The sequence below is a fragment of the Pyrus communis genome, chromosome 4 (assembly GCF_041283825.1).
Source record: "Pyrus communis isolate YQ-2024b chromosome 4, ASM4128382v1, whole genome shotgun sequence".
Classification (NCBI taxonomy): Eukaryota; Viridiplantae; Streptophyta; class Magnoliopsida; order Rosales; family Rosaceae; genus Pyrus; species Pyrus communis.
The window spans coordinates 19,199,437-19,222,108 of record NC_142568.1 but is presented as its reverse complement, the minus strand read 5'-3'; the positions used below and the strand labels follow the sequence as shown (position 1 = coordinate 19,222,108).

The following is a 22,672-nucleotide window of genomic DNA, read 5'->3' as shown; positions in this document are numbered from 1 at the left end:
GGCGGGTCGACTCATCATCCTTGAAAATTTCCCCCAAAAGTGGACGGACAGTTGGGGGTGGGAGATAATTTCTGAGAAAGCTTCAGAGCCAAGGCACAGAAAAAAGAGAGGGAGAGAGCCAGAGATCTTCTTCTCTCTCTAACATTCTGAACGGTTTTCTTCTAGAGAGAGAAAGAGAGAGAAGGCAATTCGCATGGATCAGATTTTGAACAAGGCGGGATCCTACTGGTTCAACCAGAAGGCCACCAAGGAGCTCAGCTCCGTCGGTGATGACCTCAACGTACCTTTCTCCCTCTCTCCCTCACTCTATCTGTGGATCTCAATTTAATTTAATTATGTTATTCAATTGATCATTTTAATCTGACTTAGGATCCAATTAGGGTTTTTTTTGGGTTCATGATGATTTTGGTTCCCAAAGTTGATTTCTTTACAGGATCTGAATTTTCTGTGTGGAACGCACTTTCGTAATCGTATTTAGGTTAATTTTTCATTAAAATGTTGTTTTGTTAAACCTGAATGCTGATTGATTCGATATGTTAATTGTCAAGATTAATACTTTTCCAAATTTGGGTTTTTTTGTTTTGTTTTTGGTTTTATGACGTTCTTTTCGCTAACATTGTTTGTCTGATGATTAGTCATTGCAAAACAGTGTCGAAGGAGGAGCCAAATGGTTGGTTAATAAATTCAAAGGTTAGTTTTCTCTGCTGGCTCTGTTTACTTGCATTGCCTGTTAAATTAACCCCTCGCATAATGTTGTTATATGACTGATTTTACGAGTCGTAAAGTTCGGACATTGTAGTTGTATTAATTCATGGGGTTAATATGTAATACGTCTAAGTAGTGCAATTAAAAGTGAGTGAGCGATCGCGGATTCTGGCCAGAGTATGGGTGTGCCAGTGCTGTAGAGCGCGTTGTGGTTGAGGGTATGTTTGAGATGGTTTGTTCCTTAATCTTAATGATGCTGGGTGGATATGAGTACATTCGTACGACCCATTTCCTATGGCTTGAACTTGCTTGTCTCTCGAAAATGTCGTATGTGGAGTTCAAGCAAGTAACTTGCTGCTGGGGTTTCTTGAAATATAAGTCGTATATGTGCTGGCCTGGAGGGCGGAATGGTGCTTCCAAGGTCTAGGTTTTGGATTATATAAACTGCTATCCTCAGGGGTGGACTAGTACTATATTCGTTCGCTCATTTTTTGTGCGACAGAGTCATTACTGGTGTAGTAAATTGAAAAGAATTGATTAGGTTTTTTAATCCTCGTGTAGGTCTGTGTTACTTTGATAAATCTTCATAACAATATAAGCAACCTTCTCAGGGAAAATGCAAAAGCCGTTGCCTGAGCTTCTAAAGGATTTTGACATGGCAATAGGAATCTTTCCTCGTGATGCTACCAACTATGAGTTTAATGAGGAGACTGGGAAACTTACTGTCTACATACCGACTGTGTGTGAAGTGGGCTACAGAGATTCGACTGTTTTGCGTTTTTTCACCATTGTAACTGGATATTTGAAGAAGGGAAGGCTAGAAGATATACAGGGGATGAAGACAAAGGTGCTTATATGGGTAAATGTGTCATGCATCACATCGGAGGGATTGAAGCTCCATTTCACAGCTGGGTTGAAGAGAACCAGGAGTAGAGAGGCTTATGAGGTTCAAAGAGACGGAATTACTGTCGAGAAGTTTTAACAAGGGTCAGAATGCTCATCAGTTTTTATTGTGTAATTTAGATTGTAGAGCTTTTGGACAATTTGGCCCGTACGAATTCTGGCTTAATCAACTCTTGTTTGTTTCCTGTGGACTTCGAACGGTTTGATGCAGTTAATATTTCTTCTTCTCCATGGTTGTAGAAAATTACTGTGTTTTATGTATCAAAATTGGGCATTTTGCTTCCATCATATCAACTTTAAAATCACTTGTGTACCTCTCTCAGACATATTAACTAAAAGGAAATTTTTTTGAAATGTCGTATGAATGTGTGCACTTTTTTTAATTTGTCATAGAAACTAAAATTTTAAGTAATTTGTCATACTAACTGTCCGAAATCATCAATTTGTCATCTCACCCCAACCTCGTAAAGTTTTCCATCCAAATAAGTCATATGCGAGGCATATGGCTTGTGTTCAAAGTTATTTCTATCATTTAAGATCTTTTTACAAGTTTTTTACTTTTCTTTAGTAAAACCCTTAAATTTTGTGTTCAAGGGTATTCATGCGGATCGTTGTGTTCGAGTCGCGTACATGCATCTACAACTCTATTTCTGGCACCAAACCTCAACTTGTTTTTCATATTACAGAGCTCATATAAAATTTGATTTCATGACATACTAAACTGAACACCCTATAATTGTTTCGATCGAATGCAACTTAATAGAAGTGGTGTGTTAAAATGACAGAAATAACCCTAAATACAAGTCATATGACTTATTTTGGATGAAAATTTTAACACATTTAGGGTGAGATCACAAATTGATAATTTCGGAAAGTTGGTATAACATTGTTTAAAATTTTAGTTTATATGACAAATTGAAAAACGGATACAAGTTTATATGACATTTCACAAATTTTCCCTTCAAATAAACTTGAAGTTGGGAATTCCCGGTGAACTTATTAGTCATTTACACGAACAAGGGCTTTCAACCGAGTTGATTATGTGCATGAGTAACACCTCCAAAGCTGCTGCTCTTGTGTGTGAGAATCCAGATCAAGGTTTCTGCAGATCCATCTTGCTTGATCAATTCCTGGAACTGTCGCTGCCATTGAGTTCTTGAAAGAAAGTTTTTGATGCTTCGTAAGTGGACCAGCAAATTGCTGCAGCCGGGGCGTGGAAGAGCATCCTCGGAATCCAACCTCGCATAAGACTGCGGTATCCATCCTTCATCACCAGGCTTCGAATAACATCCCCTATCGAGTTACTCGAAAATCTATCGCACCCGCAAACCCCCTGTGTCCAAAAGAGTGAAACCTTAAGAAAAGCCCAAGTTTAATTCCAAACAGCCTACAGTCTAATCAGATTGGGCTGCTAGTAGAACAGAAGTCAATTTAGTCTTTTGCAGTTTGCTAACCAGCAAGGCCTACTAAGGCAACTTGAAAGCAACAAATACAATCTTTCCAGTACTTGCATAGCAAAAAAAATCATAGCAACAAGGACTTTATCGTAACAAGAACGTCATTGTAGTGGTATCTTCAGCCAATCATGCACACTTCCAAATGAGGAAGTTAAGATGCAAAACAGTACGTTAGTGGCATGGGATACCGCCACAATGGATTCCCGTCATTGATAAGTTTCTCTCCGGAACAACAAAGAACTAATTTTTTTGTGGTGCAAAACTGCTTGTTCTTTCATCCAGATTCCAAACCCAATGAAAACCATACAAATTGGATCAAACATATTGAGCAACAAATTGATTGATAAAAGTTCTGACCTGGCACTGCAATTGAGTTTTTACAACATCAAGCGGGGTGGTCACAGCCGCTGCCAAAGCCCCAGCAGCCGCACCTGCAGTGGCATGAACCACCAGCCTCTCGTCACTCGCGCTCTCCGGCGACACCTCCATCAGCCCTCGCTTCGCTGCCTCATACGTAGCGAAATGGACGGCAGTAAACGGGGCATTCATCACAACAGTCGTCCTGTACGACTTGTAAAAAGCTCCAACCCCTTCTTCCACCAATACCCTCCTCACACAATCCGCAACTCCCTTGTACGGACTGCTCTGCAGCTGCAGCCGCTGCTTCACCACGTCCATAGGTGTGATCACCGCGTCGCTTGCAACGGTCGCGAACACCCCGGAAACCGCGTGCGCCGCCGGGCTGTTAGGATTCCCACGTGAGAAATACTCCTTGAATATCTCGTACACTGAGAAATAAACTGCATGGGCAGGTCCTGCTCCCAGCCCCATTGCGCCGATGCCGCGGTAGAGCCCTGCGGGGCCTTCGAGCTTCAGAATCGAGCCAAGGGCCTGTCTAACGCCAATAGGTTGAACGGAACAGGACTCGCCAAAAATCTGCATGCGGGTTTTGAGCGTGTCAACTGGGAACATAGCCATGTGCTCAACTAGGCCCGCTATGGAGCCGGCAATCATGAACTGCCAGAACTCTAGGCCGTCATGGGCGGAGGAGGGGGATGCTGATATTTCTGGCCGGAAGTCGTGGGGTTGAGTGACGGTTTGGAATGCAGGGGAGGCGTCAGTTGCCATGGTGAATGGTGTAGGACAAGATGGGGTTCAAACTTTGCGGAGAAAATTGTCGAAAAAAAATAAGCGATTCAAAATCAGGAAAATGAGTTCGACTATAGAAAATCGTTTCGATCCTCTGTTGGTATTTGTAACCAGAATGGGGTTGGAGGGTTTACAAGAGGGAGTGAATGATTGGGGTTTGGGAATCGCTTTCCGGTTGAATGTGAAATATTGGGTTGTCTCCATATTGTAGAGAGTTTTTGGGTGAATTTTTGAGAGAATGAAAGAAACTGAATTACATTTACACATTTAGTTCAGAAAAAAAGCAAGAAAGAAAGAAAGAAATCAAATTTAGAGTGTTTGATAGATTAAAGAGAATCAGAAGGATTTCATATTTTTGTAACTGAGGGAGATTAATACGTTACTAAAAAAAGTATCTAGTACTACCAAAAAAAAAAAATATTATCTGGTTTTCGGAAAATACAGGAGGAATCAAATTTTCGGATCATTTCTTGTAGATAACATGATGTGGTGGTTGATAGTTGAATTTTTTTCGTATAAATAATTTAAAGAATAAGTCTAACCATCCATCAACCGCCATTTATGTCGTTTACAAAAATAGTAAATTTGGTCTTTCTAACATCATTCCTAGTTTTCTATTACCATTGTGTATTATATGTGACCCCAAAGTTCATTTCTTTATTTGCTATTTTTCTGTGAACTTGCTGGTTCAGTTTGCAATTTGGAAAGGTCGGGTTGTTAATATCTTATTGATAACGTGCTAATTGTTGTTAGTAGAACATATTGACGCGTAATTAATAAATTCTTTACAATATCGATACAATATTAGAAATAGAGAAGTATTATCTAGAAACATTCCTGTGTAAAAATTACATTAACTTCAGTTCCAAAACGAGAAAGCAATTCCATAAGCTTAAGGACAAATGGTGTGCCATGCTTGTGCTATCCACAAGCTTCAATCTTCGTTTATGTCCACATGCACACAAGTCTTACCACAATCAGTTTCCATCCCTGTCGAAAATTTCGCATTTCAATTCAAACCCCAAACGCAAAGTACATATATATACAATATCTCAAAAGGGAGAATGGACTAATAAGGCACCCCTCCCATTATAACTACGATGGAAGTGCTAGGTGTCACCTACGCAGCAGTAGGTTTTGAGATTCAATTAATCAAGAGTGCTGTTACGTCCACCAACCTGTCATCTTTTTTCATGCACCTTGTATAACTAATGGGTGGAAAAATAAGACAAGTGAATGCGTCAAATACACTTCTAATCATTCTTTGTTTATCATGACCTAGGTGCCCAAAATAAAAATTGTAAGACATTTTGTGGTCGTGAAAATGTAGAAAAACTTACATACATCCGTTGAATGTAACATTTCTCATATTAATTCGCAACATCAATCATGTGGGCCGCATAGAATCATAAACTATAGTCATTGAATGACAAAAACTCTTCCATTGTAGAAAATGACACGCATGCAGGGTGTCGACATTATTCTTCACAAGGCTTCCAAAATAAGATGTTTTTGACATGGCAGAGAGCCTCAGAGCCACAGGTTCTCACATCGAGAGACAAGCTCTTATCTCAAATTCAAGCATGCAGTCTTGGTCATTTTGCAGATTCCTTGCGTAACTGATTTGGCATGCTTATTTTCTGATGTTGTCCAAAAGCTTTTGTTGGGTTAATGTTCTAATCGTTATTTGGATAACTTGTAAATGTTGAGACTGAACTTATTAAATTGGATAGCAGTCTAACATATTGCGTCTTATAAGTTTCATCTAAATGGATCAGATTCCAAAAAATGAAATTAACTCAAATTTTATTTTGTCCAGCTTCATCCACGAAACGAATAAAGTATTGTCTAGTATAAGAAAATGTCTTAACCAAATCAGTAAAATCATGCCAGAATAGAGCATGCAGCGTAAGGAAAGTACATGACCAATTTTCCATTAGATCAGGCTCGTTCAATCCCATAAACACTATTTCCGTCTAACAAAAATAATAAAATCTCAGGAAAAAAGAAATGGAACTCTAAGAAGTTGTCCTAACACGCAGAGACATTCATTTTGTTGGTTACCGTTTTTATTTGATTAGAGAAGATTCTGAGTTCGAACATTATAAATGACCCTATAAGACTCGTTTGATGAAAACAAAATTGGCTTGGTTTGATTTGATTGATTCACTAGACATGAATGTTAATGAAAATATGAATGTCAACTTGCATATTTGTTCGAGTGAAGGTAGAAGATGAAGAAATCATGAGAAATCTTATCCTTCCTAATCCATTAAAAAATGTTGGGATTGACAGGGACAATTTTGATTTGTTCAATCTTCTCCACCTTATATCTTCAATGAGAAAAAAAGAATATGCAAACTGACATTCATATTTGATATTTCTATCAACATGACAATCCTTGACATCAAATAAGTCCATATAGTTCTCAATGACCTAACTTAAATAACGTTTTCCAATGAGTTAATATCCTTGTTTTGTTAATGAATTACTAATAAGTTAATATGGCTTTGATTTCTTTCTTTGTTCTCTTCTCATTCAATGAATTACTAATCTAGGTTATCGCTCTAATTATTCGCAAGTGAGGGGAATGTTAGTATTATCTCTCTTTTTTTCCCTTATACAACGATATTCTAAGAAAAAGGGAAATATTCTACTCTAAGGGAAGAGGGGAAGGGAGATTAGGACACACAATGGGACAACCATTAACTAAGTATCCAACTCAATATAAATATAATACATTTTCGCCATCAATGAGTCGAACTGAGACCTCTAATTTACAAATGAATAGGAATATCATTTGATCATAATTAAGCTTTTCATTAGCCTAATTTTAATTAGGTCTTCCAATAAGTTCACAATTTTTTTATCTCTTGATCTAATATGGTTTTTATTTCTTTTTTTGTTCTTTTTCTAATATGGTTTTTAATTAGGTCCGCTTTACAGTCTGGCTTTTTGGCCCAACTAACAAATCAAGCAGTAGGGCTTAATAAACCCAATTAATTTCCTTGCCCAACCCAAATCCATGTTTATATATCCCTTTCCAAATGCCAATATTGCGACCCAAACCCAAACCCGAACCCGAACCCGACCATACCAAATCAACAACTAGTCAACAACCCCTTCATTGCAAATTTGCAATCAAATAACCCGAACCCGACCATACCAAATCAACAACTAGTCAACAACCCCTTCATTGCAAATTTGCAATCAAATCATACAGATGGAAGTTATACTTTTCTTCCTAGAGGCTTCCAGCTTCTTCCACCTCTCATACTATTCAACTTGTTTTTTTCTTCTTCCATATTTTTACATTTTTCAACCTATTTTTTTAGCAAAAATATCAACTGATAATGTTTTTTTAGTAGTGAATTGTTCTCTAACTTTCTTCTTAACCCAATACGTCCGACATTCAAATTCTCTCTTCTCTTAGTCTAGCTTTAAATAATATTATCGATTGTAATTAAGAAAACTAATAAATGTTTTTAACAAATTGTTATTCTAATTTAATTACTTTAATTTATGTAGATTGTTATTTAAAGTCAAGGTACTTAAAATCAATGAAGGGCAACGGCACACTTCTATAGCCAACTTCGTTACAATATAATGATACCTGAGAATTTTAAATATTCCTATTGTTTACAAAAAAAATAAAAGAAAATTTAAAATACTTTTCAAAGATATTGACCAAAAAACGCCGCGCTATAAAAGTAGGCTACTCGCCAACTGAAAGGAAAACTATCTTATATTACGAAAGTGCCCTTTCCATTTAATCGGCGGTCTGAAATCGAGCGTATTTTCGTTTACTCACTCGAGCGCGTGAGCAACTGCAATAATAAAAAGACAAAATTGTGACACTTTTAAATTGCAAATTGGAACGAAAAGTGTGCTGGATTCCACGATTTCAGAGGAACAAGATAACAACCACGAGCTGGCCACACGCCCTCGCACGTGTTCCAATCGTAGCCTCCCACATGTTTCTGATCCAACGGTCCAGAATGAATCCCATGCCAACTGGATCTCCTCCACATCCCTATTTATCGCCTCGCCACACTCTCAGCCTCTCACATTTCTTCACCATTCTCCAATTCCTCTGCAATTTTCAGTCCAAATTCTTTCTCAAAATCTCTGATTTCGAATCACCGGTTGGAGATACTCCGTTCGGAAATTGTATCGACGATGTCTCTGAGGTCCGTTTCGGCATTTTCAGTCCCATCCAAGCAACGGGACAATGGTGGTGCTGTTAGCACCCTCTTGTTCAGCTCAAAACTTGGATCACCCTCCTCCGCTCTGAGCTTCAAGCCGCAGCGAAAACTCGAAAAGTTTTCGGTTTCTGCATCGAGCGATGCAGTGGCGATGACCGGCGTGGTGTTTCAGCCGTTTGAGGAGGTGAAGAACGATGCTTTTGTTGTCCCTGTGGCTCCTCATGTCTCTCTTGCCCGTCAGCGTTACGCAAACCAGCCCGAAGCCGCCATAAACGAGCAGATCAAGTGTGTATCTCTATGTTGTTGTTACAAAATTTCAACTTTAATTGTAATTTATTTGTTTTGATTTTATGATGATTTTCTTGTTCACATGCTAATCCCAAATCTAAAATTTTTGTGTGACAGTGTGGAGTACAATGTGTCGTATGTGTACCATGCACTGTTTGCGTACTTTGACAGGGACAATGTTGCTCTCAAGGGCCTTGCCAAGTAAACGCTCTAAACTCCTAAATATCCCGCTTAATATATATACTAGTCTCTTTGCACGCGCGGTTAATTGGTTGTGATGTATCAGGTTTTTCAAGGAATCGAGCGAGGAAGAAAGAGGACATGCCGAAAAGCTGATGGAATATCAGGTATGAGTTAAACTCAACTCTCTGCATTCTTTTTCATTTCGGCATCAAGGACATACGAGTTTTTTGTGTGTCTGCGTGTTCGTGTGGTGTGTTAGGGTCTTGTATTGCGAGATTTGATAGTGTTGCGGTTTATTTCTCAGAATATGCGAGGTGGGAGAGTGACACTGCACTCCATAGTAGCGCCGCCTACGGAGTTTGATCATGTGGAAAAGGGAGATGCATTGTATGGTAAGATTTTTCATTCCGTAGACAACAGAGTACTTATCGGCGTTGACAATTTCTTTGCTGCTGGATGCTGAATTGGTGAAATGTATAATTAGAGAATGAGCATGTCTTTATCTGAAACCAACGAGTGAAGACCTATACATTAATTTATAATACTTAAGTCAAGCTTTAAAAAAACAAAAACAAACCCTTAAATTAGTCTCCAAGATTAACTTATTTTTCGTTGATTCGTTGATGCAGCTATGGAGTTAGCATTGTCTTTGGAGAAGCTGACAAATGAAAAACTCTTGAACTTGCATAAGGTAACATCTCTCTGTCATATGAGATCGGTTTGAGGTCATTGATTAAGCTCATGGTGTCTCGTTTCCATTTGACGCTTTCTTTTTGTATTAAATTCTCATTATTCGATCCAAAACAGGTTGCAGACGAGAACAATGATGCCCAATTGACAGATTTTATCGAGAGCGAGTTTTTGGCTGAGCAGGTGAATTAAACACGTTTTCTACTCTAGTATGAGTTTGAATTACTATTGTGATATTGTCATCAGTAGGGTAAAAAGCCAAGATCGGTTGTTATTGGTTCTTACTCTGGTTGATAATCATTTGAATAAGTGAACATACCAAAATGCAGAAGGAAAACCGCTGCTTTGCAATATTCAAACGCTGACTAACGATTTGTTCCCGTATTATTTACAGGTTGAAGCCATTAAGAAGATAGCTGACTATGTCACTCAGCTGAGAATGGTTGGAAAAGGCCATGGTATGAAACAAATTTCACACTTCCAACTTTTCGCCATTGTATTTTCCTTTCAGACTCCTCGTATCTTAATTTCCGGACTCTAATGAGCTACTTCATGGCTTGCAGGAGTGTGGCACTTTGACCAACAGCTCCTTCATGAGGGTGATGCTGCAAATTAAAAATTCACAGCTCTCTTTGGAGTGCTCTCTCTCTCTCCAGAATTATGTATAATTATTTAGGCAAGCTGATAAGAGTGTGAGCTCAGGTAGGCGCCTTCGACAGGTCAGAGTAGACTTACTGCTGCGCAAATCGTTGGTTCGAGGGTTTGATCGCCTCCAACTTATGTAGTGAAGAGTTTATTGAATTAGTGATTATGTTCTAGTTATCCTGTTAGTCTATGACTCTGTACAAATTGAACTAAGTTCTGTTATGATTAAGTGGACCTTCTTATATGCTTTTATTCGAAACGCTCTCATTCTTCTGTTCTAAAATTACAGAGTAGCGCGCTCGAACAACGCTAAGAATGCAATCGAGAACAAACTATCATGCATACTCACTCAGAGTACTGGTATTTACATGTGAAATCCTGCAGAACCAAAAGCTAAGATTCATATCTCTCTCTTGAAATGGAAGGACAAAATTTATGTAGGCTGAAGACAGAATCTCCAGCAAGAAGAAGACCGCTTCCTCCTCCTTTTAGCGTTGTTTGTATTCTGTTGACAAGAGTGAATAATCTCCCACATCACTCTTATATCTTCATATTCCCCATGAGACTCCATGTCTTTGTACAAGCCCACCAATCCATGCCCGCTTCCTGCAAATTTAACCCAAATCTCAAAAACAATTCAACGAGAAGAGAAATTCATCCGCACCATGAATCCCACTATAGCAGTATCCTAAAACAATCACGCACCGCCTTGAGTTTTAAACTTCTCAGATAGCAGCGTCTAATTGGCTTGAGATACCGTCACAGTAGCATTTCCGCTGCAGGGAAGTCCGAGCGTGAGAGAGTGAGAAGGGAGAGGGTATAATTGGAAACTTAACTAACCTTTGGATTTGTGCCTTGAGTGTGAAGCAAGCTTGAGAAGGAAGCACTTAGTTGGGAGGAGGAAGGATTGCTTGAAGCATATCCATGTCTTCCAACCCACCATCTTCAGATGGTTCCTATTCCTTCCCCTCCTCTCCATTTTATATGTTGAATTTTTCAGTTCTCCTAACTTCCCCTCATTAAAATACTACTATCCAAGCAAAGCCAACAAACTGCATGTAGACATAGCACTACGCAACACTCATCAAAACAGTGTATTTTTGTTGCACTCTGATTGGATCATTCCAAATTTAAACCTCTGGCCAATCACACCACAGCACCTGTGTCACCCCACCCCAATACAACTTTGCTTCCAATGTCAATCTGATCAAGTAGGGAGGCCTAAAATTGGTATTTCAAAGTGGCTCAATTTTGTTTGGCAGGTGGGACTTACCCAATTGGAGAGTTTGTGATTCATTGTCTAACCTAAGTTAAAACATGTGAGTGGGATTGCTTAATTGACCTAATTTTCTGGGTGAATCTCATGTGTTACATGGAAATAATTTTTATGCGTCTTTTTCTCTCAAGTATATTCTTGTTTTTTTTTACAATCTACACTTCAATAGTCTTGTATCCACACTGACCAACTCCAAACTTGATGTTTGTTAACTAAGTAGGACATTATCTGTGTAATGAGCATGCTAATATGGGATAAACCTATTTGAAACGAAGTACGGATTAAGTAAGAAAAAGTACAAAACATAAGGAGCGAAAAAGAAAAACTTGGTTACGAGAATCGAAGACTAGGCTGACACTTACTTATAAACCTTTGCAACCAGGCGTGCGAGAAATTATAGATTCAAAGTCTTTTATTTTTGAATAAAATAAAATAAAAAATCAGGTGACATAAATAAACCTGTACGTTTAAGAAGGGCAATAAAAATTAATTAAATTAGAAAACTTTTTAGGTAGAAAATTAGAAATTGGGAAATATTTATTAAAGAAGAAATGGACAATGAGTAGGAGGGATATTTTGGAATTTTGCTTTTCTCTCGTATCCTTGATTCCCAAGATTCTTAATATTATAGTGGATGGAGGAAGGTAGTGATGGGCCCCTAGTCAAACGGTTTGTTGGATTTTCCGTTTTCTTTTAGTGCCATTTAGTTTATGCTTCTACAATTCTTTTTTATTGTTAATTAATTATTTTTTTTTAAATTGGTCCGTTAGTGGAGAAATTTTTGGGTGTTCCGGGTACACCAAAAAAATTTGGTGTACCCTCACTCATAATGGTGGACCCTACCCTCTATTTTTTTTCAATAAAATAATAAAATCAAATTTTAATGAGTGTGGGTACACCAAAATTTTTTGGTGTACCCGGAACACCTAAAAATTTTCCCCGTTAGTGATGTGATATGTGACATAATTAGTAGATAGCACGTGTAAAGATATGTGTGATATGTAGTAAAGAAATGTGTGATATGTAGCATGAAGCTTTAGTATGGGAAATTTTGTCTCGACAATCTCATCAACTTTTTATACAGAATTTCAAATAGAACGAGTCTTGTGAAAAAAATTTAGAATCCTAGGAGGCGTTGGAGTAAGTTTTGAAAGCTTAAAAATAGTTAATTATCACGGGTTGATGCTTGAGACGAATTTTATGTCTGTATTTCATACGGTTTATTTTCGGTTCTATTCCTGACGTTGATGAATCACATGTTGGTAGCTAGAAGAAGGCTTAAATGTATTGAAAGAATGGATTGTCGTGGCTTGACAATAAGCTGTTCCTTTTTTTTAGGAAATTTTAATAAAACACTTCCGGCACTGTTCATTTCTTACGAAAAATGACATTTTTACCTTGAAAAGTCACTCATAGTACTATTCACTTACATTTTTATTTTGTCATTTTCATTAAAACTAAAATTTTTAAGAGTTTTTCATTAATTTTCCTTTTTATTTTTTTATTTTAAGAAAAGCTTAAAAAAATTATAAATTGCAAAGAATCTCAGGAGACGTGAGTGTAATTAACCCGTAAAATTAAAAGATACTTGTAAGAACTCTACTTAATTCCCTTTTGGAGGCAGATTGTCTGCCCTTTTGTTTGGGTGTCATTCTCAACCCTTCTTATTTTGTACGGTCACGGTTAAATCACGTTAACATTTTACATTGATTTTTTTTTATATATAAAGATAATAAGACAAAAAGCAATATGAATATAAAATATTAACGTGACTTAATCATAACCACACAAATAATAAAAAAATGAGAAGAACATCCAAACAGGAAGGTAGACAATCTACCTCCGTCCCTTTTGGCACTGCTAGTAGTGGGTAGCGGAGGGACTGAAAGCATGTGACATGCAACCGCTTCATGTTGTGTGGTCTTCAACCATACTCCTTGACGTCTCACCGACTGCCACTAAATAATTCATCATCTCATTATCATCGCATCAGCTTTTGGGATTTGAGATAATTCAGACTTGTAATCTTGTGCTTTTGCCACTCGTCTAATTTATGTGTTGATGGCTATCGCCCATTTTCAATTGTAGCAATTGATGGTACCTATTATGGTGACAAATTATAGATAGGGCTTCAAGTTCTTTCTGACAATTGACATGTACCAAGAAATTATTTTTCCGAGATGGGTATGCGACAAAGTTACGCCAAAATGGATTTAACCGTAACTGAATAACGTACACATTGCAATGTATACGGTATTAATATTAACGTAATTCAAATGTGAGACATTCTTCGACCGAGTTGAGACAACTACATCCATATCAAATGTTAGATTGCTGAACTTAGAGGTTATTGGACTACACTGTAAAGCGAAAACGTTAGTCTTAGGCCTGGTTTGATACTGAGGTAATTCTGAAAAAAACTGGTATAAAAAAAACCTGGGAGTTGTTTTTGTGTTTGGTAAACATTCAGCTTCAACTTTTTTCATAGTTTTAGATGAAAAAAAGCCAAAAACAAAAAACTGCAAAACCTCGATTTGAAAAATCGGTTTTTTTTTCACGTCTGTTTTACATAAAAGTTTACCAAACACTATAATACTGCATTTTTCTTTCAAAAGCACTTTTACAAAAAAGTTTACCAAACACTCTGCTGTTTTATTTCACAGCTGCTTATTTTCACAGCACAGCAGAAACAGTTTTTTTTTTCAAAGCGCAGCAATACCAAATCAACCCTTACTTGGTCCCTAGGATTGGATTTGAAAACATAAACTACTATACTCAATGTATGTTTAAAGAAGAAATAATGCGACCGTGTTTTAAGTGTAAAGTTTTCCTTCAGCATACCTGTAAAATAGTGAGTTATCCATTCTAATCAAATTCTTGAACGATACAAGGTCATAGAGTTTGCAGTGCGAAGTCTCGGTTTTTGGTTGAAGTGTGTTGAATCTCCACTTATGGGCCCGCTTTTGTTTTCCTTTCTTGGTGAACTTTGAGCCTACTTGGTGTTGGTTTTCAAATCTAACCTTACCATCCTCCCATGCTTTCAAAAGGTTATTCTCAAATAGCCGTCATGATCCGGTCGACGTGAAGTACAAACAGATACCATGGAAGATTATATATTGAGCACCGCAATCTGGGAGAATGATAGATAATAAATTATCATCTGCAAGCAGATCTTATGTACAAGTCACCGTGAAGTGGTGGTGGAATTTTGAAGTCTTACCGTTCAGTCCACAGAAGTATGACAAATTGTGAGTTAGGGATCACTCTCTTCTTGCCTTCCGTCTGGCATCCCTTGTAGCAGCATCAGCATGGACTTTCTCCATTATCTTATCGAAACCAGGAATTGTTCGCTCCAGTTTCTGTTACACTCGGGTGCTTAGGTTGGTGAAAATATTATACAGTCTCTGAACACGAAAAAACCCACAACGATTTAGTGGAAGTGCTTGCACATCCCTAAAGGGAAATTATGCAAAATGTCCAAAGAGGTTGAGAAACTAATATGCAAATAAATCTCTTTGTATCCTTGGACCTTGCGTAATGGACTGATGGGAATTTGCAGAGAAATACTGAAGTTGTAATTACCAGGATTCACAATACAAGATGTAAAGAAAACTTGGATAACATAACCAACTTATTACAATGGTCCATAAGAGTTTTCTTTCATCAAGGTGTTTTATGATTATTTTCGACTACACCAATTGCCAATAAGCGTTTACTTGGAGTAAGTGTTATATGATTAGATTTGAACAGTCATAAAACCTAGAAAACTAAACTTTTAGTCAAAAGTTACTCATGTAAAAAGAAATTCTGTACCTTGATATCATTATTCCAAGCTCGAATGTATGGAGGACCCGTCGTGTACGAGCCAAGAGGTTCACAGAACCACTCTCCCTCGTATGTTATTTGATCCATTGCTTGTTCTACACTTAGAACCTCCCATGGCCTTAACCCAGGATAATTTTAGACAACTCGACCCTGATCTCACAAGCAGACGAGATGTTAGAGACAAGAATATAAATGTGTGATTTTCCATTGCAAAGACGTCAGACAACAAATGCTACATACCTAAGAGCTTTTGGAATGTATTTGTTCGGCATGTGATCCTCTTCTAAAATTGTTGTCAGTTCAGAGCCAAGAAATAGAGCATGACTCGGAATTCGAGGCCAAACACCATCGTTAGCTTCAAGTACTGCTAAGTCACGTCTCTTGCTTTCAACAGCGTCCTCTTGTAGCTGCTTATAAGTTTTCTTCTCGTGTCCCTTGAGTGGAACCCAGGGAGGAATTCCTTTTTGTAGTTTGTGAATCAAAGCAGTTGCACCAGCCGCAAGTCTAACTGAAGTTCACCCAACCATAAGCCAAGAATCAATTTGTTGAAAATACAGAATTAAAGTTATTTTACTCCTATGCACAGTTCATGCATGTAAGATTGCTTATCATATCGATAAGTTTCACAAAATTTCCTTCAAATATCTAGTACAAATTTGACATGCACATAAGATGATACTAGATAAAAACAGATATTGGTCCCATTGCCATCATAATTTAGTGGTGACTGAACTCCAATTCTAAAGGTTGTGTTTATTGTGTTGCTGCTATCGCCCATTATAAATTTGCTGTTTCAAGAAAAAGCATACCTTCCCAAGTGGCAATAGCAGGTTTCAACCCGTAAACCATGTGAATAGGAGCCCATTCATCCATGTCCTCGCCCCAAATGAATGTTTCTTTATCAATAATCCCAGCACCCCAAGCTGTTTTAAGGGTTATTAGCTCCAATGGAGCTCTTGTTCTACCTAACCGGCCCTTATAGTAAAATCCACCGTTCCTCATTATAACTGTATCAATGTAAAATCAATGCTATTGCAGACAAACAATCAAGGCAACATAACACAACCCTTTTCTCCAAAAGGAATCTAGAATGTCAATAACGAGTTTCAAGCCGAGAAATCATTGGTTAACAATGCAATCGAAGAATGTGACATTTCTTTAACTTGAGCCGACCACTAAACTGTGATTAAAACATTTGTAGTCAATTCTGCATTTCACTGTAATTCAAACCTTTGTAGCCAATTCTCATAGTGATGAAATAACCACACGAAATTTTAAACCCGGCTCGAAAATCCATTTCATAATCTCACTACAATATGCAGCAAAACCAAATTAAAAAAAACTACATTCTTCAAACTAACATATGCAAATGAATTCACCATAGAGATTTAAATGAACAGACTTACAATCATAATACTGCTTTTCGAGCTGCTTGTACCCGATAGGGCCGGCCCCCGTCCGGCCTGATAACACGCGGCACCGCCTGCCACAGCTTCTTATCCTCATCCCTGTACGGCCGGTCATTCTCCTGCAGCTCCAGCTTATTAACCATATCGGCAATCCTCTCCGCCTGAGTCAGAAACTTCACCACTGGGCTCTCCCGGAACTCCTTCCAAAACCTCTCGTTCTCCCGGACCTCCTCCTCAGTTGAGTTCTCCTTTTCGAAAATCGGGTCTTCGTTCAGAATCTTCTCGACTTCCGGGGGGTGTCTGTAATCCGGGTCGTTCTCTCATTCCCAGAAGAACCGCTCCAGCATCTGGGTGTAGTGTCCGGGATTTTCCGGCTCGGGCTCCGATGGTTTTTTCGGGTCGGGTTTCGGGGGGCCGTTGAAGAGGTTGGAGAGGCTGAGGGAGGAGAAATTGGGAGGGGATTGCGCGGTGGTGGGGCGATGGAAGAATGAGTCGGTGAGGGAGAGGAGGTTGATGGGGGGTTTGGGGGCTTATTGAACCAGCTTTCGAAGGGGTTGAAGTTGATGGCGGCCATCGGAAGAGGAAGAGTGGATTTGGGGAAGCCTCTGAAAATTTTGAGATTATTGGGGTTTATCGTTGTCAAGGTTGAAGAAAATGGAGGACTTGGAGGGCTTTTGACTGTTTGAAAGTGGATGTGATTCAAATTTGGGCCTGGGCTCATCCAATGACTACGAATTTTTATGGGCCTCAGTCCGTCATTGAATCAAATTCTCACTCCCCTCAGTCAGTCGATTCAATCATTTGCATTCAAATTTGAATTTTTTTTATACCCATGTTATTCTAGTTTAAAATATCGCGGTGTCGATAGAGAAATTAAGAGGAAAACTAATGAAAATGACTTAAAACCTTTGAGTTTTAACGATAAGAATAAAATAAAAGGTAAAGTGAATAGTACAAGTTTGACTTTTTAGTGTAAAAATATGATTTTTTATTAAAGTGAACAGTACTGTAGACTTTTCGTTAAAACTCCAAAAACTAAATCACATCCTTGTTTTTTTCTGCCGCCACAGTCCCTTCGTGTAGCCCCATAAAGAAGATACAAGATGGTGTTTTGCTGTCCTCAATACTTACCGTCTTCATTCTTCACTTTTTGCTTAAGGTACTTGTAGTTGAAGCGACTAAAAACTTTTCATCTTACGTTTGAAGTTCAGTGTTTAAATATCTCTCCTCAATAATTACGTTTGATATATTTTGTTTAAAATAACTCTGATACTTTCAAAATTGCAAAATAAGAGAAACATTATTAACTGATACTGGTATTCGAAAATCACATTGCGAACTATAAACCCTATTTAACATCATTTTTTTTTGCATAAAAAACCAAAGAGATTCGAACTTAAAATTTCTTTCAACTCGAAAAGAAAGTTGGTATCACGCTACCACAGTACCATCAATGTGAAAGTGAAAAACACCAAAAAAAGGCAATTGACACGTAAAGACCACATGAATGTCGAGGTCAGTGAATTCAATAAATACACACACTTTTGTACAGAAAATTGATTTGATGTAAAAGATGGGTATTATCAGAAAATCCTTCAGACTCTTCATCTTCTTCTTCTTCCTGGGGATATTGGTAATTCCATCTGCTTCTTCTGAGAAGGTTTCAGTGACTCTATACTACGAAACTCTGTGTCCGTACTGTGCAGACTTCATCGTCAACCACCTGGTCAAGATCTTCCAGAACGGTCTCATCTCCGCCGTCAATCTCCGGCTGGTCCCTTGGGGCAACGCCTGGCTCAATCCCGACGGTTCCTTCGCCTGCCAGGTAACCCTTTCCCTTCCATTGCTTTGAATCTGGTCTTGTTTGCCGTTATAATACCTTTCTTGCTCCAGCTGCACCCTGCAACTGGTAACCGGATTAAAAATTTTGTCAGTTTGCGTGCCTCAAACGGCGTCGGTTGCGGTTTTTGGGCCTGTCCCATTTTTTCGCGTTGTCATTCCCCTGGGGCCAATCACGAGACCTTACATCCGGTTCTCGTGGCCACCTCATAAGCGGTCTTAACTTTCTCGTGGGCTCAGTTGGCCAGTATTATTAATGTGTCTTCTTGTACCTGTCAAACTACCACATTGTCTTGGTTGGACCAGGATCCTCTCCTAATTTAAGGATGAGGATCCTCAAGATCAAAAGATGTGGGCTGTTGGATTTTTATCTAACGGCTACAAATAGGGTCCCTTTAAAGTTATAATAATTATAATCGTTAGATTTTTATCCAACGGTCCATATATCTTGTTCATGAGAATCCTCATCCTTAGATTAGGAGAGGATCTTGGTCTGTCTTGGTTTGATTTGTAATTTTAAAGCTTGTTTATAAATGTTTAATAATTAAAAGTAGTTTTAGTGAAAATATTTTTAAATCATTTTTTAGTAAAAATTAAGTGGATCTTGAAAAAACTATTTAATTGTTTTTTTGAAAGAGATACATTTTTAGTGCTTCTCAAAAAGTACTTTAAGTGCTTTTAAAATTCAAAATTAACTTCACTAAAAGTACGTTTTGTCATTTAAAAGCACTTTTGAAAGAGTTTCTAATTAGCTATTAGGTTATGTTAAGGAGATTAAATTTGTAAATTAAATTTTGTAAATTAAATGACATGAAAGTTGGTGATTGAGTTATTACTTAATTGTTGATAAATGTGCTATTTTCTATTAGTGACATCTCATTTGGTTTGCTAATTTAATATACAAATTTAGTCTTCCTAACATTACTTTAGCTACTAAAACAATGTTAGTCTTTTTTACTTGTAAGTGAAAAATCTAGATTTAATTCTGTTTGGACGGCAAGTTTAAACATCAAAATATGGCTGACCTACTATGTGATTTAGCATACCTCACTCCCTAATTGTCGTTTTTGTATTTTCAATTAAATCGAATCCGATCTCTGTAATTAATTTGCAAATTGTTCCAATCGAAAGACATCCACCAACTTCGGTTGGTTTAACGGAGTTTGCAAACTAGAGGGACCAAATTCGATTCAATTGAAAATACAAGGACAAAAACCAAAACTTTGTGAAAATTACAAGGACTAAAACATGTTTTGCCATTGTTTCTTTTGGATATTGCAGCATGGATCAGATGAATGCTTGCTCAACACCATTGAAGCCTGCACCATTAGCATCTATCCTGATGTGGTAAGCAACTCAGCAATCAACTAATTAAGCAAAACCAAATACTTAAATCATAGTTTAATATTTTGATCAAATTTTAATGCATGTAGAATCGGCATTTCACATTTATCCACTGCGTTGAGCGCTTTACATTGGGGGGCAAACACGGTGCTTGGGCCAATTGCTTTGAAATGACAAGATTAGGCACTAAGCCTATCGATTGCTACAACAGTGGAAATGGCTATGTGGTTAGTTTCACTTATATTTCACATACACATGTATTTAGGATTAGCTTCTTAGTCGGGACCTCGGTATAGCATTCTGTATAGTGACCATGTATTGACCACATAGTTTGTCTATAGTTGAATGTTTTTTGCCGTTTTGTTGGCTAAAGTGTGTTATGTAGGCAATACATGGTCACCATACAGGCAAGACGAGGATACTATTGATCCCGTTCTGTAAACAAGTGGAGTGGGATTCCTCTTAATGTGTGTATTGTTCTGGTGCTTTTTAATATGAACTGGTTCATTGTTTGAGAATTGAGCTTCATGGATTGGGATTTTCGCTTGATACATATATAGATTGAAGGAAGATATGCTAGGGAAACTGCTCAGCTTAAACCTCCACATAGATTTGTGCCATGGGTGATTGTCAATGATAAACCACTTCAAGAGGTAGGTCACTTAGTAATTCATTCACCTTGTCATCTCTATTTTGTTGAGAGAAACTTACCCAAGATGTCACGTTGTTGGTATCCCAAGCCAATTTACATGAATATCAGTCAATGTGGCATCCAAGGTATAGGTAATTTAAGTTGTTATTTGTCACCCTTGTTAACACTTTGCTGTATGTACGTAGGACTACAAAAACTTTATGGCCTATATTTGTAAGGCTTACAAAGGCACACCTCCACAAGCTTGCATATCAATTCGTTATAAGACCGAATCAACCGAGCAAGAAAAACCGGTTCCTCAAGTTTGCCTTGCAAATCAAGGAAGGAACTCTTCACACTGATGCTCATCTACAAAATTTAGTATTTGTACTCTTATATATATGGGTTATGTGACACAAGTCACTGTAATTGTGGGGTTTGTAATACCAGAGAACGTTTCAATGCGCAGCGTTTCATTGATGCCATGGAGGTGACCAAGTGATGGCAAACTCGAAGAAGTTGGTTGTTGTGTCATTGCTTGCATCTTTCACATTACTATAAAATTGGTGTATAATGAAATATGATGAATTGCTGCTCTCAGCGACGGATCCACATAATGGCACGTAAAGGCTATTGCTCATACTTGCCACGTTTTGCTATTTATGATCTAAAAAAGCTCCATCTCTACTTGAGTATGGCTGTCATGGGGTAAGCTCCTTGACAAAAGTCCTTCACGATGAGTAAGGCGTGACAATAATGAGCAAAGTGACATGGGTTGGGCTATATTTTGACCCCAACAAGAAACTTCTGTATCCACTACTGACTGATATGTGTCTAATAAGCCAAGAATCATAAACGCGTTTGGAAGACTTGTTGCCAAAAGTATAGAAGACAAACGAATCTTGTTTCTGCAGAAACTTGTAGGTAAACACTGATGCCATCTTAGTCACACCAGTAAGAACCAAAAAACCCTACAGTAAAAGACATAAAAGAAAACAGAAGCTTTTACCCTACAAGCATTTCCCAAATTAGATCGAAAGGGATTTGACAACTGCAAAATGAATTTATAATAAATATTGGAAATTGAAATCGCATGTTTGGTAGGAGTAGGAGGTTTTTAATTAAACCAACTGCATAAATTTAAACCTAGCAGCTCTGAAATCTCAGGGACATGGCTACTAGTACTTATTTATTCTTCACTTTGATCATTACCAGTTCTTTGTGCTCATTCGGAGTTTCAAAGATGGAAGCTTAGAAAGTTACTCTCTCAGTTTACTATGAAACACTATGTCCCCATTGTGCCACTCTCATCGGCAAAAATCTTGCTCGAATTTTCGACAACGGTCTCATCACCATTCTCAATCTCAGGCTGGTTCCTTGGGGAAATGCTTCTACAGCCACCTTTTGTCAGGTCGATTCTCCATTTCATCTTTTTAATGAAGTTTTACAGTTTTATTGCATGAATACTTATGCATATTTTGTTACTTCTGTTCTTACATTAAAATATTAGCAACCAAATGTATTATTGTACATTTAGATCCGTGTGATATAACCGTTTCGTTTTAGGCTTTGGAGATAGAGAAAAAACACATTGGAGAAATGTGTAATGGAGAAGGATTAAGGGAGGTGGTGGGAACTCAATGAAAACTAAAACATATAAACAAAATAATTGTCAAACGGCCCTTCGGTTCTTGATGATGATTTTTGTGAAATTTTGCAGCATGGACCAGATGTGTGCAAGCTAAATTTTACATGATGTGGTGAGACCCCTCTCTTCCCATATAATCTATCTCTGATATTTTAGATTTAATACTGTGTTGGAACTTAATGTATACATGGTAGTATGGATATAATCATATACACTAATGGACATGGACTTGACTGTGATAATTTGGTCTTAAATGTACTCAAATTCACGTTATCTTACACTAGGATGAATTTATGATGCAGAACAAGCATTTTGCTTTGATATACTGCATAGAATTTCTGGTAATTGAGGGAAGGCACAAGGAGTGGCAAACTTGTTTCAGCTCATTGGGATTGCCTTTAAAGCCCGTTTGCAAATGCAACAAAGGTTATTTTGATTTAGTACTCGTCGAATAGTCATAGTAGCATCTACTATA

General features: G+C 37.8%; 4 protein-coding genes and 1 pseudogene across 6 annotated transcripts; 3 read left to right on the top strand and 2 right to left on the bottom strand.

Annotated features, from left to right (window-relative positions):
- LOC137723340 (uncharacterized protein At5g01610) lies at window positions 1-1,839 on the top strand. Its single transcript, XM_068462506.2, has 3 exons — window positions 1-280; window positions 636-690; window positions 1,317-1,839. Exons 1-3 carry the CDS (start codon window positions 194-196, stop codon window positions 1,685-1,687), a joined length of 513 nt encoding a protein of 170 aa, XP_068318607.1. The 5' UTR covers window positions 1-193; the 3' UTR covers window positions 1,688-1,839.
- Window positions 1,840-2,494: 655 nt separating this feature from the next.
- LOC137723339 (uncharacterized) lies at window positions 2,495-4,488 on the bottom strand. The gene is made up of 2 exons (XM_068462505.2): window positions 3,423-4,488; window positions 2,495-2,941 (listed from the first exon to the last, which is right to left on the bottom strand). Exons 1-2 carry the CDS (start codon window positions 4,191-4,193, stop codon window positions 2,732-2,734), a joined length of 981 nt encoding a protein of 326 aa, XP_068318606.1. The 5' UTR covers window positions 4,194-4,488; the 3' UTR covers window positions 2,495-2,731.
- Window positions 4,489-8,272: 3,784 nt separating this feature from the next.
- On the top strand, window positions 8,273-10,477 carry LOC137722321 (ferritin-1, chloroplastic). The gene is made up of 8 exons (XM_068461289.2): window positions 8,273-8,704; window positions 8,825-8,908; window positions 8,994-9,054; window positions 9,195-9,282; window positions 9,520-9,581; window positions 9,698-9,763; window positions 9,975-10,038; window positions 10,144-10,477. Exons 1-8 carry the CDS (start codon window positions 8,394-8,396, stop codon window positions 10,194-10,196), a joined length of 789 nt encoding a protein of 262 aa, XP_068317390.1. The 5' UTR covers window positions 8,273-8,393; the 3' UTR covers window positions 10,197-10,477.
- Window positions 10,478-14,489: 4,012 nt separating this feature from the next.
- Window positions 14,490-17,368, bottom strand: LOC137723536 (protein TIC 56, chloroplastic-like; annotated as a pseudogene). The gene is made up of 6 exons (XR_015961777.1): window positions 16,733-17,368; window positions 16,136-16,333; window positions 15,567-15,834; window positions 15,315-15,476; window positions 14,722-14,905; window positions 14,490-14,631 (listed from the first exon to the last, which is right to left on the bottom strand). The product of XR_015961777.1 is annotated as a protein TIC 56, chloroplastic-like (transcript).
- Window positions 17,369-18,271: 903 nt separating this feature from the next.
- OSH1 (gamma interferon responsive lysosomal thiol (GILT) reductase family protein) lies at window positions 18,272-21,149 on the top strand. 2 transcript variants are annotated; one of them, XM_068462756.2, is made up of 5 exons: window positions 18,277-18,560; window positions 19,856-19,921; window positions 20,008-20,145; window positions 20,479-20,571; window positions 20,756-21,149. In XM_068462756.2, the coding sequence occupies exons 1-5, from the start codon at window positions 18,309-18,311 to the stop codon at window positions 20,909-20,911; spliced, it is 705 nt and encodes a 234-aa protein (XP_068318857.1). In that variant the 5' UTR covers window positions 18,277-18,308; the 3' UTR covers window positions 20,912-21,149. The 2 variants fall into 2 exon arrangements, with proteins under 2 accessions (XP_088548926.1, XP_068318857.1); XM_088692800.1 differs by lacking the exon at window positions 20,008-20,145 and having other exon boundaries at window positions 18,272-18,560.
- Window positions 21,150-22,672: the final 1,523 nt, after the last annotated feature.

Coding starts and splice junctions, on each gene's coding strand:
- OSH1 (XM_068462756.2), top strand. CDS start 18,309: ATGGGTATTATCAGAAAATCCTTCAGACTCTTCATCTTCTTCTTCTTC. Junction 19,922..20,007: donor TTAGCATCTATCCTGATGTG/GTAAGCAACTCA, acceptor TAATGCATGTAG/AATCGGCATTTCACATTTAT. Junction 20,572..20,755: donor ATGATAAACCACTTCAAGAG/GTAGGTCACTTA, acceptor GTATGTACGTAG/GACTACAAAAACTTTATGGC.
- LOC137722321 (XM_068461289.2), top strand. CDS start 8,394: ATGTCTCTGAGGTCCGTTTCGGCATTTTCAGTCCCATCCAAGCAACGG. Junction 8,909..8,993: donor GCTCTCAAGGGCCTTGCCAA/GTAAACGCTCTA, acceptor GTGATGTATCAG/GTTTTTCAAGGAATCGAGCG. Junction 10,039..10,143: donor AATGGTTGGAAAAGGCCATG/GTATGAAACAAA, acceptor CATGGCTTGCAG/GAGTGTGGCACTTTGACCAA.
- LOC137723340 (XM_068462506.2), top strand. CDS start 194: ATGGATCAGATTTTGAACAAGGCGGGATCCTACTGGTTCAACCAGAAG. Junction 281..635: donor CCGTCGGTGATGACCTCAAC/GTACCTTTCTCC, acceptor TCTGATGATTAG/TCATTGCAAAACAGTGTCGA. Junction 691..1,316: donor GTTGGTTAATAAATTCAAAG/GTTAGTTTTCTC, acceptor CAACCTTCTCAG/GGAAAATGCAAAAGCCGTTG.
- LOC137723339 (XM_068462505.2), bottom strand. CDS start 4,193: ATGGCAACTGACGCCTCCCCTGCATTCCAAACCGTCACTCAACCCCAC. Junction 2,942..3,422: donor AAACTCAATTGCAGTGCCAG/GTCAGAACTTTT, acceptor TTTTGGACACAG/GGGGTTTGCGGGTGCGATAG.